This window comes from Meleagris gallopavo, chromosome 6 (genome assembly GCF_905368555.1).
Source record: "Meleagris gallopavo chromosome 6, MGAL_WU_HG_1.1, whole genome shotgun sequence".
Lineage (NCBI taxonomy): Eukaryota > Metazoa > Chordata > Aves > Galliformes > Phasianidae > Meleagris > Meleagris gallopavo.
The window spans coordinates 27,246,194-27,263,821 of record NC_139409.1 but is presented as its reverse complement, the minus strand read 5'-3'; the positions used below and the strand labels follow the sequence as shown (position 1 = coordinate 27,263,821).

General features: G+C 33.3%; 1 protein-coding gene across 3 annotated transcripts in view; it reads left to right on the top strand.

Annotated features, from left to right (window-relative positions):
• DGKB (diacylglycerol kinase beta) overlaps positions 1-17,628 on the top strand; it is a 339,795-nt gene that overhangs the window by 181,546 nt on the left and 140,621 nt on the right. For all 3 annotated transcript variants that reach the window (XM_085226116.1, XM_085226115.1, XM_010712729.4), the window contains exon 20: positions 14,932-14,996. In XM_085226116.1, coding sequence (XP_085082242.1) covers positions 14,932-14,996 — 65 coding nt within the window. The remainder of the gene's footprint in view (positions 1-14,931; positions 14,997-17,628) is intronic.

Sequence of the window (17,628 nt, the reverse complement as noted above, 5' to 3'; positions counted from 1 at the left end):
TGCCAGATGTAACTGCTTGTAATTTGAGTGTGTTGATTTTATTTTTTTTTCATATTTGTATAAATCAATACAAAGAAAAGAAAAAGTCCCTGTACAAGATTAAGTCCTTTTTGAGTCAGCAATAAATTTTATATTCTATAGTTCTTTCACTGTGAGATATCTCACAAACCTGGATGACCAAAATTTCATCCAATAAAAAACCCTCTCATTAATTTAAAAGAGCTTCAGTTATTATATGACTCATTTCTTGCAGAAAATTTCACTCAGAGAACAGTTGATGTTTGCTCCTATAATTAATACATTTTGGTTCTATTACTTCTAACAACTGAAATTTTATCTAAAGACTGTATCAGTTCTGAAGAATGTAGAGGAGGTCCATTTCTGCACATTTACACTTAGCTGATACAGCCTTTTATTCCATATTAGTATCTTGAGCAAGCACTATTGCTTGTCATGCGTTCTACTAAATTTTAGTAACTGAGATTTCATTAGATAAAACTACATGACTAAAACTGTAGAGATGGGAAAGATACAAATAAATGTTTTGTATAAATTGACAAATGTGTTTTTCAGCTTATTTGAAGGGAAGATGAGATTGAATTCTATTGTTTTTACACCAAAACTTAGATAGTACTATTACATTATTAAGAATTTTTTTCATTCACTTGTATTTTCATAATAGCAAGTTCTCCTCTTGGTGAAGCTTTAACATTTTATGTGGCATAAACACCCTAGCAATGTGATGGGCAAAGTAAAAACAGGTCTGGTGTGCTGTGCATTCTGAGTTGAAAATTGGACATAGATGAATACTTAGTGACCTTCTAGGTGACACACTCTGGAGTAATCTGAATAGCAGTATTGTTCCAAATCCTTGAAACACTGGGAACTGATTTGTTTTACTTCCATGCAGATGAATGAGAATTTTCATTTCTCTTCAATGAAAGTAGGATTTGATGTTTCTTGGGTTGATCAGCACAAAGTAACTCTTACACACAGATAAGGAGAGATTTCTTTCATCTCAGAGGAGTTCATTTTTAAAACACACTTTACTGTAATGATGTAAACTTACATAACCCTAGAGTTTGTTAACACTGAACTTTAATGAGTGCTTTTGCCAGTCAGTGAATATCTATTTAGCTAGTGATGATCTGAACTCTAGCTGATTGTCCTAGCAGCTGCTTGACTTCATTACCATTAGAAAGGCATACTGCCAAGCCAGCTGGAATTCAAAGAGGCTACTCTATACACGTAGCATGTCAGGTTTTTTGGTTTATGTATCAGAATTACAAAGGTCTCCTACTCATAAATAAATAAATATTGTTCTTTACGAAGACATAGTTTACAGGCTGTTTAAAATAATTACTGCACCAAGTGGAGGCTACTTTGTTATATTGTTAAATGACACTTTTTATGCCATATTATAGCTGCATATATCATCTTATTTAATAAAAAAATGAAAAATTAATGACCCCTTACTCCCCCCCCCCCAAAAAAAAAAAAAAAAAAGAAAGAAAAAACAGAGAATCACTGGTCCCAGTAAATTTCTTGAGCCTGAGTTAAACTCTTCTTGAATCTATTTTATTCAAACAACTGAAAAGGATAAAATTATAAACGTGAAACTTAGGAAAGATATTGATGTATGTAAATTTCTTTTACAAGCCCTGCTCAGCTCTTTAAAGAATAGCCATAGAGCTATTTGCACATCTCTGGATAGTAGAGGAAATTTGCTGACAGTTCCAGTAAAGAGAAGGATGTAGTAGTATGGCCAGATCTATTTGATAAGTAAAGACTTACCCTTGATTTTTGAAGTATTTGGTTATATATATTTTACTAACCATCTGAAAGTTAGGCATTTGTGTTCTGTATATAATCTACATTCCTCATAGAGACATGTTGTGAATATATTTTAATCATTACGTAATTTCTTTATCGATAGCACTGTTTGTAAGTCATTGGTGAATTTTTCATGAACAGAAATTTGAGCGTCAGACTCTGGGTCTGAAAGAAGCAAAACACTTTCAAGAAAACATTGGCATGCCAGAAATTAACTAGCTAACCTATATGCATTCTGCGGTATTACATTGACCCTCATAGGACTGCAATTATCTGTATAATTGAAAAGTTACTTTTGATTTATGTGACTGTGTCTAAAGTAAGAGGAAAATACACTGCAAAGTAAATTTGAAATTGTACCTTTGCACAAAAGTTTGCAGAGTTGTAAAAAGTTTGCAAGACAGGCATTTCTAAAGGTACCTTATAGTTCAACCAGTGTAAGAGTAATTAAAAAAAAAGATTTTGGTATAAATAGTTTAAATAAACTTCATTACTTTTTTATATGAAATTTTTATGTTACTTGAATATTATGTCTCCCAAGTTGATTGATATTAGTCATTACAAAAGTCTAGTTTATGTTGCCATTGATAGTAGATAGAAAAATGCTGTTTCAAATGAAAAAAAAAAAAAACAAAGCAAGGCATTAGGTTAAATATTAATTTGAATGTCTGCAATAATGGGTACATATGCTATTTAAGGAAGTCATTATTCCACTGTGTAGTCAACAAGAGCATCGATTAGAATTAATTCACTACGAAAAGTCTCCAATCATTTTTAACATAAGTTTTTCCTCTTTAGCAGTACCCTGAAGCTTGTCTTTTTCGTGGTCAATTTAGCAACAAATTTGCAATTAATCATTTGTTGATTGCAATGAATGGTCTGTCGATAATATGCAGCTTACATTGCTAAAAGGGTTATACAAGAGCTTTATTGTTTTCCTTTTGTCTTGGGAACACTTTGTCTAGCTGTGTTTCCTAGAATGGATTTTGAATAGATGTTTTGAAGTAACGCATGCCAGTTTTAAAGAGACACCACGGACTGCTCTGAGAGTATTAATCAAGATATGCCCTAACTTTCTTCTGGCATTACAGTATTTGGACATCTGTTCTGACTCCTTAGATGTGAAGTAGGACACATTGGCATAAATGAAGGCTTTCATTATCTTAAATGTCATAACATTTGTTTGAATTACTTTGTGTAGATTTTAAATGCTGAAATTGTAATCTTGGTTTTTTATAGATTTCATTGTCCTTTCAAAAGACTATAAAAATGGAAGCCTTCTAAAAATTTCATCCATAATTCAGAAAGCATAATTTACAATTTGTGCAATAACAGTGGAATTGCTGTAGATGATACTTTAGTAATTTTCCACGATGTAAGTATTTTTACTGAAAGAAATTTAAGGGCAAAAAGTGACTCCAGAAACAGGAGGTTGTTTTTGTTTCGGGGTTGGTTTTTTGTTTGTTTGTTTTGTTGTTCATAGACACTATATAACTTCAAGCTGTTATGAAATACCCCTTAGAAATATGTTGACATGGATTTATCCCTTGGCACTTACCCCATGGCAGCTAGAACTGCAAATTTCATTTCATTCAAAAGAAATATATTTTATATTTCAAGTTATCCTTCAAAGAGTGCCCCAATGTCTATTACATGCATCTGGATGAAAGATGACTTTCATGAACAGAATGTTCTTCACTGAAACTAGGAAAAAAAAATGTTTGGAAAGGTTTGGATTGCATTGGTCTTCAGTTTTATTGGTTTTCTTTGTTCAGTAGCAAAACCAAACACAATTAAAACTAGGATTTAACTAATTTATATTATCCTTACTAATGTTAGTGTTATGTGGAATAGTTACAATTAAAATGTCCTACATAACTTCTGATGTCATATGGATGTGATATTTATGCTTGTGTAAAAGTTAATATTGATTACGTTTGTCTTTGCTAAAATTACAAGGATTACTTGCAAACATTTGTCATGACAAGTGCATACTTACTGTGCAGCAAATTTGGGAATACTAGCTTGTCATCTTCTATTGATTACATCATTTGACTAACTGAGTGAAGAACACTTTACAAACAGGTGCTCTTTGATTTGAAAATTTATAAAAGTCTAGGAGTAGCTTTTAACCCAAAGTTGAAGGGTGATTAAACCATGTCTTCATGTAGAGCAAGAATTTATTTAGAATTTCTGGCTCGTTAAGCAGATTGAATTATTGTTATGCCCCAGTCCCACAACAAGAATCTTTGTGTCCCAGAAGATCCTTCTGGTGAGCCCAGAAACAAAGGCCAATAATGCTGTGAGTCCTTGGGACATTCTATTATTCTATGATTCTATTCTGTGAAAAGAAAGGTAGTTTAACATCTGAAACAGATGTGCAGAAAACTATCTGTCCTGGAGTTCATAGAAACTGGCTCATTCAGATTCTTTGCTATGAAGTATGATGGATCTGACTTTCAGCATGGCAGTCTCCTGAACTGATCTTCACGACCTGAAATGACCATGTCTGCAGATTTTCAACATGGCAAAGTTTTCTGTTCGTGTTCAAACTGCGGTATACATCCAAATAGAAGTGGTTTGTTATTTCTGCATATATATACCTAGCTCACATATGGTTGCATATTCCGTGGCTTGTTTCAGACTGGATACTGGCTTCAGAGAAGAAAGAATCAAGAGTTTCTTGCCTCACTCTGTGTCTGCACTACAGCTTGCTGCACTGCTAGCTTGATAGTGCAATGCTTGGGGAATAACTGTGAACTAGATCATTATTTTGTGGAATTGTACCCCCAGTATTTAGGATAAACAACTTAGCTTGTTGGACAACCTCATCTGTGTTGTAAATTCTTAATACATGGGATGTGTGCAGAGAGTTTTTAAACAGATGTGGAATCCTCCTAAATAATTAGAGGTTGAGAATGGGATGCTAGAATAATGGTATGTTGGAATAACATATTCCGTGAAAAAAGCTACTGTGAAAGCCATAAGTTGCTAAACAACCATGAGCCTGTTCCAGATGGTTAAGCAAAAAGCATTAAGCAAGTGCGTGCTCTGAGGGGGATATTTTCTGACTAGAAAACATGAAGTATTTCTCAGCTCAACTCATCATACACTTCTCTAAGCTTTTTTCACCGATCTTGTAATCTTGGTTCTATGACACGTAAGAGGCAGTAATGGCATGTCTTTAGCACTCCATGCAGGACCAGCGCAGAAGTTCTGAAGTAATGTAGGTTGAAAATTCTGTATGTATGAGATGAAAGTAAAAGGCTTTAGTGCAGTTTCTGAGTTTTTAACTACATCAAAAACTTTTTAAAATTTTGGTATGAGATTGTGTGTATAATAGTGAAGTAATATTGCACAAGGCAATAGTACAATATAGACCTGATAGTTAATAAAGCTACTAGGTGTTTTTAAGGTTCAAAAAAGCATTGAATTTATAAGCCGCAGTTTGTTGGAATACAGGATCTTGTTATTCATACTAAATATATTTTTCAACTGCTAAACAGTCATTAAAATGACTTCTAATTCCATTCACTTCCTCCTGAACGGGAGTTGTGATGAGGAGGGGTTTGGCCTCTTCTCCCAGGCAATAAACAGGACCCAAGGAAATGGCCACAAGTTGTACCAGAGGAGTTTAGACATAAGGAAAAACTTTTTCTCTCAGAGAGTGGTCAGGCACTGGAATGGCCTGCCCAGGGAGGTGGTGAAGTCACTTTCCTTGGCAGTGTTCTAGAGGCATCTGGATGAGGTGCTATGAGATATGGTTTAGTGGCCTGTGGTTGCAGTGGTAATGGGAGGAAGGTTGGACTAGATGATCTTGTAGGCCCTTTCCAACCTTGTGATTCTATGATTCTGTGATTTTTTAAATCTAATTTGTAATTCAGATAGGCATTACTGCAGAGTTTAGGTGTTATTTTACTTGAAAGCAATTTGATATCAAACACTGTTTATAACTATGTTGTGGGATCACGGGCATATTTCAGGGAATATAAACATTTGTTGTCCACGGAATTGTTGGTCATTGCCATGCAGTGTGTGATTTGGTTTTGCACTCCAGAAGAGTCTGACCTCTTGTGCTGTGTATGAAGATGAGCATATGTTCATATTTAAAGTTACAAATTTCAGTAACAGTAAAAGCAGTGTCTAATCTTTTAGGGCCTAATATTTAAATAAATAGTTTACTTTCATTTTATTTGTGCAGTGCCCTTGTCCATACTCAAAGGTATGTATTGTCCTCCTGGTGGGCAATCTTGGAATTCACCAGCTTAGATTTACCTCACATTGATCTAACTCATAATTTCTGGAGTATCCATAGGTTTTCAGATATTTTCAAACTACCTGTTAAACACTCTTATTTTAGTTTGATACAAACCCATTTCTTACATTTTCTCTAAGAACTCAGTTTGCTACAAGGCAATCTAGCTCTTTTCCATTAGCTCTAAGCACTAGGAGAATGAAACTAAGGATATAGGTACTTCCATTAGATTCTTTCACTTCATAGCCTGAAGTTCTTCAACTTCATAGCCTGAAGTTCTCAAAGACTATGCATATATCTAACACCCTTAAATCATTCAATAACAGAATGGTAGGGGTTGGAGTGGAACTCTGGAGATCATCTAGTCCAACTCCCCTGAAAACAATAACCAACAACAAAATGGAGAAGACTGCAAAAGTAAAAAAATGTAATGCAATAAGAAAAAGTAAATAAGGAAATCTCAAAATCTTTCCAAGCAAGAAGCTTGACAGAGATGAAGAACACTTTAATATGAAATTCAGAGTTATGAGAAAAGGAAAAAAAAAAAAAAAACTGTGTCTGATATTGGAGAGGGTCAGAGAAGTGCCATGAAGATGATTAGAGGGCTGGAGTACCTCTCCTATGAAGAAAGGTTGAGGGATCTGAGGTTGTTTAACATAGAGAAGAGGTAGCTCTGGGGATTCTTTATTACAACCTTCCAGTAGTTGAAGGGAGCTTATGTGAGGAAATGTAGTTTTGATGTTAGTTAGAAATTCTTTTCTCTGAGAGTAATGAGACAATGGAGTGGATTGTGCAAAGAAGCTGCAGATGCCCCAACCCTGGAGGTGTTCAAGGCTTGGTTGGATGGGGTCCTAGGCAGCCTGATCTAGGGTGGCAACCTTTTCCATGGCAGAGTAGTTGAAATCAGATGATCTTTAAGGTCCTTCCATTCCAACCCAAGCCATTCTATGATTTTCTATATGAAAAAAAAAAAGGTTATATAAAAGATGTGACAGAGAGGATCCTAAATGTTTGTTGTAAATCAAAAGCGAGACTATCTGTAGCTAAATAATCTAACATCTAGCCCTAATTTATGAGTATGTTGTTTACTTTTTGTATAAACTAATATTTGTTCGATAAGGAAGATAATAAATAATATTCTTATGCAAAAATTTAAATTTCAAATTGAAAACATAATGAATGAGGAAAACAGTGACCTTTTTCAATTAAAAGAAAAATATTCTTTCAGAGCGTAAATCAAGGAGAGATGTGAAAGTAGTTTGCATATTTCTTATAAAATTAAATATCTGCTATGGAAACAAATGAATAATATAAATATGTATTAAAATAATAAGGTTCTGTTGCCAAGGCTTGACTAATAAGTTATGGGAAGTTGCCAAGAAGTCAGGTGAACATTTATAATTTGATCCCTATCAAGCAAATGAGCGTATAAAGTAGACGGAGATACAAGATTTGTCTTGGGCTCCAGTGAAGATTTCAGAAGCCTGCTTAAACTATTCAAAGCTTCATAACATTAAGAAGCTAGATGTGCTGAGCTTCTTGTATGAGTAATACCAAACGATTTCTAAAAGATGAGTCAAATTGGAAATTCATCTACATACCTTTAGGAAGAACTTCTCCAAAGAGCTTTTTTCTTACCATTGATCACATTAGGAAAATAAAAGAGTTCACTCTTCCAGTTTAGGCACTTAATTTAAAGGCCTAAATTTAGCATCTGACAATAGTACTCTAATGACAACCTAATTGAAGCTCAAGATGAAAATTCCCAAAAAAGATGTATACATATTAATTTAGGACGGTGATTAAAAACTATAAATAAATTGAGTTTAAAAATTCCAGGAAGCATACAAGCAACTATTCTTTATCCCAAATATATTTTTTTCTCTGTCTTAATTTTTTATTGTGATGACAATAATATTTGAAAAAAAAAAAATTGCTTATTAGTTGATTTTTTTAGAGAACTACTTACTTTCCTCAGAATTGCTAAAATGCTGGAAATTAAATTCTAGGCATTTCTTTCAAACCAGACAGGCTCTAAGTATGAACTCTGTTTCTGTATTTTTTAAAAATACCTCTAAGCCATTTATGTTTCTGAAGAAGAGCTACAATAACAACCATTTTCAGTGCACTGTATTAATTATATTGACTTTCAGTCTGAGTTGTGACCTTGATTGTTTTATGCCCAAATTCGTGCAGAATAATTTGGGACAATTTCAATGTAGTTCTTTGTCAGCAGTCATGAGAACGTGTACTAAAAGTTTACCACAGAGATCTTTTTAATACACAAGATATTTCATATACTCTCTATATGGTTATGTTGGATAATTGCCATATGGCCACTTTTCTTCTCTTTTTAGTACCCATATAAACACTAGCATGGATGTAGAAAAACTATTCTCTAGTTACAACAAATGAAGGATCATCAGATATAAAGAAAGGAAAATATGCTCTGTAACATACCATCAGCAGAGCTCCTGTTAAAGGTTGCATGCATCATCGAGACTTGGGGAACTATTTATTTTAGTCATCCAGTCTTTGAATAACCTTACATGTCTTATTTCTCAGTTTTCTTAGACTGTCCTAGAATTTGGTGGTGACTTAAGAAACAGAGGCATAGAAATCTCCTCAAATAAAGTTCTTTAGATACTACTAAGACTTGTCATGTAAAACTGGGCCCTGAACTTGCCCTGCATGGTTGGGACACCTAGTCGCTCTGAATTAAATGATGATTTGCTGTAGTAAATTCTGATGAGACAATCTGTGTACATGCTCACTATTTGTATGCTATAGATTTATACATTAACAGAACTTTTTTTTTTCTTTCCACGAAAGCATCTTTTTATGTAAAATGGATTTCAGTTTGTACGAAGCATTTCTATTACCAAATGGTATATATTTAACATCATGAGAGATTTTGCTTCAAAAGAAAAGGAAGAGGGGATGTGCTTACATTTGAAGGCCTGCTTCAAATATTTCATTACAGTTTCTAGATAAACCATCTTCTAGTCCCTTGCCATAATTTATAAATACTGTGCTTACTCATGTTTCATCCTAGTTTTAGAGATATTACCTCTTTAAATGAGTATTTTAAATGTGAGCTGTCACTTGACTTAGTAATACATGTTCAGCTGAAATGTATTTAAATATGACCATCAGAGGGCTGCCTGTCAAGAATATCACTGACAAATGGATCGCATTATTTTGACAGTTACTGTATTTTTTCTTAGAAAACCAGAAACGTGATTTTTTTTTTTTTCTCAGATTTTAGTTTAGTTTTTGGTTAGCTGTATTACAATGAGCTTGAAAGCTCTTCTTTACGAACATCTTCCTGAATATTACCTTCCTCAGATATATAGGCGCAGAATATCACTAGAAACAGATATTTCAGCGGAAAATAGTATATGGATTTTTATTTTTTTTCTCAATACCTTTTACTTGGTGTCTCAGGTTAATGCGTGTAGTTTATTTAAAAGTATCTCACTGCCAAACACAAAGCAATGATATCTCTATTCAAGCAAGGCTGGACCTGAAGCATTTAGGATACCTTTCTGAAGACTTGGGTAATTTTATATTCCAGTATTATACTGGTACTACTTGCTCATCTAAGATTTATTATGAGGTGAGAAATATTAAAAACAAAGAATGTATTTATGTATATGTAGATTTATATTTGCATGCATGTGCAGAAAATGGAATAGGCAATCAAAAGGGCATTTGTTTAGAAAATCATTTTTATTCTTAAGCCTCTGTAACAAATTTTTTTAATCTCTTTTCAGTGATATTTTTTGTACTTCTATACTATTTCACATTAATAGTTGGTATGAGCTAACTGGTTGTTCAGGTTAGATTTGCATTCTGATCCAAAAATTACAGGTTACTGAATTATCTTTTAAGCTTCCTAGCCCTGTGGATGCATTAAACCTTAATTAAAGAGGAATCTTAGGAAAAATAATCAGACCATTTATATCCAAGGAAGGTGCACATTGGTCATTTGTTTGTTCACCAGCATAAAAATTATTATTTAATGGAAATTCTAATCACAGCAAGCTTATAGACAGACGTATATTAAATGTATTAATCTTTCTATAAGGTTATTCACAATGTATAAGGTTACTCCTCTGAAAAGACTGCTTCAGATTGCTTTCCGGTAATGCTAATACCCATTAAAAAGATGAATATATATGTGTGTAAGTCAATCATAAGGTATTAAAGAGGTGTAGCAACTTAAGCTTCTTTTCTTCTTGGCAGGTCACTTTGAGAAATGTCCTAGTTCAATTAAAATATTTTTTCCATTTCCTAGGAGTAGATTCAGATATGCTCTGTCTGTTCTCTATCTTATCTTCACTGTCAGGATTTAAAACAAACCTGGGTGAGATATAAGATGGATAGTCCAGCTACTTCAGATTCTGAACAGTTTCATATTAGAGGTGTGTATATGTGTATATGTTTGTGTGTTAGCCACACATATGTTCAGGCCGAATCTCTAGGAGATACAAAAGTGTTTTTTTTTAAAGAATATGTTTATAAGTTAGTAGAATTTAAACCATCATGTTCCTTATTGCTTATATGATTTTTAATCTCTATTTTCACAATGCTGTGATAGTCACCCAAAGTTACCTAAAATAAAAAGAAACATGCAAAGAGAATAAGGTGTTATGTTTTGTTGTTGGTTTTGTTTTGTTTTTTCTTTTTTCCAGATTAGTTTGGTAGTACTGTGAATTGAAAGGTCTGAGAAATTATCATCATCTAGGCTACAGTCATTTATGGCATAAAGCATGTGGCATGGCATAAATGACTATGACATTATTGTGTATCTTAAAAAAGAAATGAAATACTTCAGAATAATTGCATGCAAGTCAAATATTCATATAGTCTCAGGAATACAAAATTTTCCAATTAATTACTTAGTTCTGTTTCTAAATGCTGGGTAGACAGTATTACTTTTTGTACCAACATTGATTTTTATGTGAGAATTGTTCTGGAAAATCTCTCCATCATGGACGTTCATTGCAACATATTGCAATGCTTTAGGTATAAGATGAGCTTAGTGACTGAGGCATGGATGTAGAGAAAGATGTTACCTTCACATTACAGTGACTGTATAAAACTTTCTTTCTCCTTTAACCTTGCTACAGGCCTGACAGTTTATTAATAATAAAGCTCTTGAGAAATTTAGTTATGTTTATGTGCATGTATGATGTGCTACAGTTTAAAAACAGAAAATATTTAGATTCAAGTGCAGTTCTTCTGCAAAACAGTATTTCAAGCTAGCATAAATTCCTTAATAAAACTTAATAAATAACACTCATAGATGATATTAATTGTACACCACTATCTGATGGTCAAATGACCTTGCTAAAAAAACTTGTTCACTTGTTACTTTACTAGGCAACATCATAAAGCCTGTGAATTTGCTTTACTGACTCCTGAATTTTCATTTTTAAATCAATTTTATTATCAAATACAAAAATCAACTATCAATTTGACACAATATCAGGTACCAGGAAAGGTCAGTATATCATGGTGTCATCACATAAACAATATTTGGCTTATCATTCATGTGGATATTACTTTGTTTTTCAGTGTAGGTAATTAGGTGAATTTAATACCATTCATGACACAAAGAGATTGTTTATTGGTCCAACAGTTATACGCCCTGAGGCATACAGGCTGGTTGCCTCTTTTTGAAATGGTTGAAGTCTGCTAAAATTAATCCTATTTCAACTGTAGCATGAACAGCTATCAAGGAGGGACCTGCTCTTCTCATTCAGAAATACAAAACTTGTAATGGTTGTTCCTCAGGATTCAGGAATGGCGTCTGCATCAGCTGCAGGTAATTCCTGCAGCTCTAAGGGTAGAGAACTTGCATTCCTACCCACTCCAAAGCTACTTATTTAATTGTTAGAGTTGTTCTTCATTTATTCTAGTCCATATGCTGCTATTCTAGCAAATGAAAGGTAACAAACATTAGAAAACCAGAAAATAGTGTGCTTTTTTTTTCTTTTTCTTTTTTTTTTTTTTTAAATAACACTCCTTTCTGAAAAAAAGGGTTACGTGGTTAGCATGCAACTACTCTGGACTGGCTTCAGATTATCCTAAGGCAGGCCTGGAGTTGTGGTTGGAAAGTCCTTGTCTATGTAATTTAAGGCCTCTGCATGTTGGATTTGAGGGCTTAGCAGTTCAGCAGCTTAAACCTAAGAAAACCTTAGCAGTTCCCCCACTTCCAAGCTTATCTATGTGTAGTTAATACTCTGCTCTACAGTCTATCAACACAGTCATAGCTTTTCAGCAGGTTTGTAAGGAATTGTTATGACATGTGTTTATCTTGTGTTGGCTCCTTCAAAATTAACTTTGTGTGTTACTTATTTGTAACCTCTCAGCTCATTAAGTTAGTTGATCTACTTTGGAGTCAGAAAATATTCAGGGAGGGGAAATTTCAATCAAATCAACCTTGCATAGAAACAACTGCCTGTTTGCCATCTGCAGTGGGCATTGATCCCTAGCTTGTTTATGCCTAGTATTTGTTATGCGTGAGTAAGCACATTAGCCTTTTTATTTCATTCATTAGACAGTTAGTCCTTGATTAGTGTTTCTTAGTTTCTGTCATATAAGCTACTACTCCTTTATTCGTTTTGTCTTGAGTCTGCCTTTTTTTTTTACTTCAACACAGAAAATTAAGTTAACCACAAGAGTAGTCCTTCTATATACAACTGGCAAACCACTGTACTTTTCTAATGTTGGCACATCTAATGTGAGATAAAGTATGAATGCTGAGCCTTTCTAAAGTTAACATAGTTATAATTTTAGTTCAGTTGATAGGCTTTGTTTAGAAGAGTAACGTCTAGAGCTTTACTGGCAGCTTTATCTTATCCATCTTCAAGAACTGTGGGATCACCTGAATATTTGTGGATGGATATTTTCCTCATAAAATTGCATTGTACATAAAAATAAATCTGAAGTAGTGACAAGTACACTTTGAGAATATTGCACTGAAAGTTACAACTGAAAGTTGATAGTTAGATGACAACACAGAAAAATCAGGCAATAGATGAACATAAAATTCAGTCAGTAGGGCTTTTTACTCTCATTTCCTTGTGGGACAGTAAAACATAAACATTAAATGGCATTTCTGTTCACAAATACGATAGAAAAATAAGTAAGCAGATGTTCCTAAGGATGAAAACTATATGCATCTTTACAAACTACATAATTAGAGTATAAATTGACTATTTCAATTTACATTTAGTGATGCCACTAAGTGATTTTACTTAAGCAATCACTTTTACTTAAGTGATCACAAGTAATATTTCTGAAGAATTCTATACAGTGCTACATCCTTAGGTAATCAGAGTGTATGTAAAATATTATTTCCTATTTATTACCTTTTATTTGTCATATAAGAAAATTACATCAGTGAGCAATTGTATGTAATTTGTATGTAATAATGATCTCTGCAGTTTACCTTGTTTAAAATTCTAATTAAAAAGAAGTATTTTTGTCAGTGTTGTAGCCATGCTTGATATAAGCGATACTATACATCTGCACTAAATATTTGTTTGCTTATTTGAGGTTAAACTGAAGATGAATGGTTTAAATAAAAAGTATTTAAAACAATATTTTAATCAGCAACAAGATAAAATTTAAGTAAAGTATTTCATTTTCTTTTTTCCACCAAAAGTTAATTCCGATTGTTTGAAAATCATTTAAAATGTTACTAGATAAGTCTGAAGGCTTCATATTGAATTTGATACTTTTCTCTAATTCTCAGTTTTTATATTTCTATAATCTTTTAAGTTGTTTCTCATCCATGATATTCGATTATAGTGAAAAATTTATTTGTGGTTTTTGTCGAACTGTATTTACATGGAAACTAGAATTCATTTAAAATCATTGTATTGCTCATATATTCTCATATATGCAGTATTTTAAGACATACTTGTGAAAACAATCCAATGTTTACTATCTCTTACAAGACTGTAGAATTGGTGGGTTTCATATTCTCATGACTGATTTCATAGAATCATAGAATCACTAAGCAAAATAAATATTTCATAGCTGTACTGAAAAAAACATTATTTTTGTACTTTCAAATGAGATGCATAAATGCTGGGAAAAATGATTCTAGCATGTCAGCAACTTCCACTACCACAATTATTTGATTACCTTTAAAATGTTGTACACCTATGTATTTTATTGTGGAATTTCATTTCTAATTCATATTTGATTCTACTTTAGCATCATTTACTATTTTTTTAAACACTCTAATAATATATATAATATATACTTAATTAACAAGATTCTTTTTTTGTGCAAAAAATCTGTCTTCCCCCCATCATTTCAATGCAATAAAAGATATATTATCATTTATTTCCATTTTCTACAAAATCCTGTAGAAAGCTACTGAATGCTCGTATGCAAATGTCAAACTGTATACGTTTAATCTATTAAAACTATCACTCAGCCGTACTAGAGCTTCATATACTTTATTTAGCATTCCAACAACAGCAATAAAAACAAAAGGAAAGATCAGTGAAGAGCACTGTTGTGAATCTTCTGTGGATCTGGATGATATTTGCTATAAAGAAATTAAAGACCCTTTCAGTAAACATAGCTATCATGTCTGATTTGTAAAAGTGGAGAATGTAATAAGTGTAGTGAACTGATTATTTTCATAGAGATCCCTTCCTTGGAGCAATGTACCTGTAAAGTGGACAGAATATTGCTGTTGTTGAAAATGATACACAGTAAAACACCTCACAAACAGTATGCCTTGATTACAGTTTTGGTCTTTGTTTTGTAATTTTTCTTTCATGATAGACTTACAGTTCTCTTTTTCTTGTTAGGATGCTTCAATTGCCCATAGATTCCACATCATGAGAGAAAAACATCCAGAGAAGTTCAACAGTAGGTAAGAATTTCAAATTGCTTACATGTGAAAAGATTATTTCTATGTCTTTGAGATATGTTCTGTAAGGAGTTAAATCTTGAACAGCCTTTAAAATATTGATTCTCATAAAAGAGAGGAAATCAGTGCATTTTGTATTAAGTATATGCTCGCAGACTGCTGGTAGCGTAACTGTTTTATATCTGGTATTTCAACTGCAATGAATAGGATTATAAATAAACTGTTCTCACATGCAAAATGTTTGACTTGTAAGACTAGCATGGACAAGATGATGCATTGTGGTATCTGAGGATCTCTGAATTGACACTTTGCCATTAGGCACTGAAGAACACTTATTAGACAGCTGCAGATGGTGGTCCTTATGTTTCATTCCCACACGCACACTGGTACATTGACAGGAGGCTCTTCCACATATACTCTTAGTAAGGGCAAGTGAATGCCATTTTACACATACATGCTTTTATCATTAAACAGCTTTGGATATATAAAAAAGTCAGGAATGAGACTTTGCATCTGTTCCTTGTTGCTTTTTAAATTTAGAATTTATCTCTGAGCTTTTCTGGATATTAAAAATGTGTTACAACGTGTACTGCAAAATCACCTTCTTTCAATATCTGGTTTGTTGAGTAGATAATATTCATCATGCAGAGCTTATGTTTGTCTCTTTCTATTTAGGTAATTTAGCACATCACTTGTTATGGGAAAAAGCAACATTTCAGAAACTTTAATTAAGATTTAAAGGTGCATGGGAAGAGGAAATTAAGATATGAAGTTCTTAGGGATATAATGGGAATATCTAGGAATAATCATTGAAACAAATGTTCTGTCATACCTACAGATTTTTTTTTTTAATTTCCATCAGGGTCAACTGGAAGATCTAATGTAGAGGCCAATCTTCATAGATGTTACGATCATAAAATATTTTGTTAGTACAGCCTCATTACAGTATAGACTGATGCTTGAATGTGTTTAAATATTACCTAATTTGCTGATTTCATGTTGCAAGTATAACTTTTACTCTTAACAGTCCAAGATGGGGACATTTTCCTTAAATAATCATCTCTGCAATTATGTACTAGTATCTATGCAATGTTATACAAGAACTCAAGTATATGCTTCTCTTTGAGCTCCACAGTAAACACTTAAATTATATTACCTCCTCTTCCTGCCTCCTGTGCTTCTCATTTTGTAAGAGTTATACTATGAAAAGATTTTAACTTAAGTCTGATCTGCACATCCAAATCTATTAGTCATTCAGTCATTCACTAAGACGAGAGATATTGGACATTTAGCAAATGCAGATATTCTAGGCCCTGAAGATGAAGCTAGTTTATCAGTGGTCTTTCTGCATATTTTCAGCAGCTGGCAATTATGATTTATAAAAAGCTCAGCTAATAACATGAGTTTCAGATCAGATTTCATGTCACAATAAATCATGTGCCATTAATCTGCTAGCAGACTCACCTTGAAATTCATCTATATTTTAAGGAACCTGATGTTTCTAGCACTATCTTAAGGAAATTAACTACAAAAATATGTAGTTGGGAGCCTCCATGTTTCAATACTGTGGTATTGAAAGAACTTGAAAAAAGTAATAATTAAAGACTGCGTTTCTAAAAAATAATGTAAAGATTTGGTCAAAGTATTGTAACAGAACTTGTTTTTTTTAAAGGTTACTGCAGATTTCTATTACTGTTGAATATTCCAAATGCTGTTTGTTCATAAACATGTAAGTTGCTCCAAAAGTAGTGCCTCCTATTTATATCCATGGAAACTACAACATTTGCAAAGAGCAGAATAACTGCTTAAATGAGCAAATTCTCAACTACAAAACACTATTTTTCAACATCAGCACCACCATTTGCTATGCATTTTTGCAAATGGTGAATAAGAGCCTGCATGCTGCATATGTTAAAATTTGTACCAGCAGAGGCGATCATTGCTGATATTTATCACTTACTGCCTCGCTGTGCTCACATCCACTGTTTGGTCTCCATAAATATTCAAGCAAGCATCAGTGAATATTAATGGGTGCCATTTTTTCCACATGGACGAATTCAGTGCCACACCTTTGCTTTGTGTGCACTTCCATGTTGGTCACATTTCTGTCAGACTGTTCTTCTGCTGCCATCTGTCACATGGCAACAGAATGTAGTAGAATATTGCCAGGAAGGTTCAACCTCTGCTGCCATACCACCAATATTCACCTCTGACATCATGGGCCAACATAATAAAACAGGAGGCATTACTTTCAGAGCAGCCCTCGTAATTTGTTTCTGCTTGTAGCAAAACTCCACAATATGTTATAGCAGCATTTTCCTGCAGTGCGTGAAAATGAAAACATTTTATATATATTAGACAAAATGCATTTTATCGCTTTTTTCATCATTGCGGATTTTCCTGTACATTCTTAATGATTTAGGATCAGCAAGTCAATCCCAAGTCAGATTTGTAGCCTACTACATGGTTAATAGCACTTATTCATTTCAGAATCCTGCACTGTCACATGTGAATTTGTTTTTTCTTCATGCTTGATTTTCCAAAGCTTTGTGGTCCTACTGTTATCAGTTTTGTAAAGCAGATCCTTATACTGAGGTTCTACTTTGAGAAGGACTATATGAAAAGTTTCCTCACC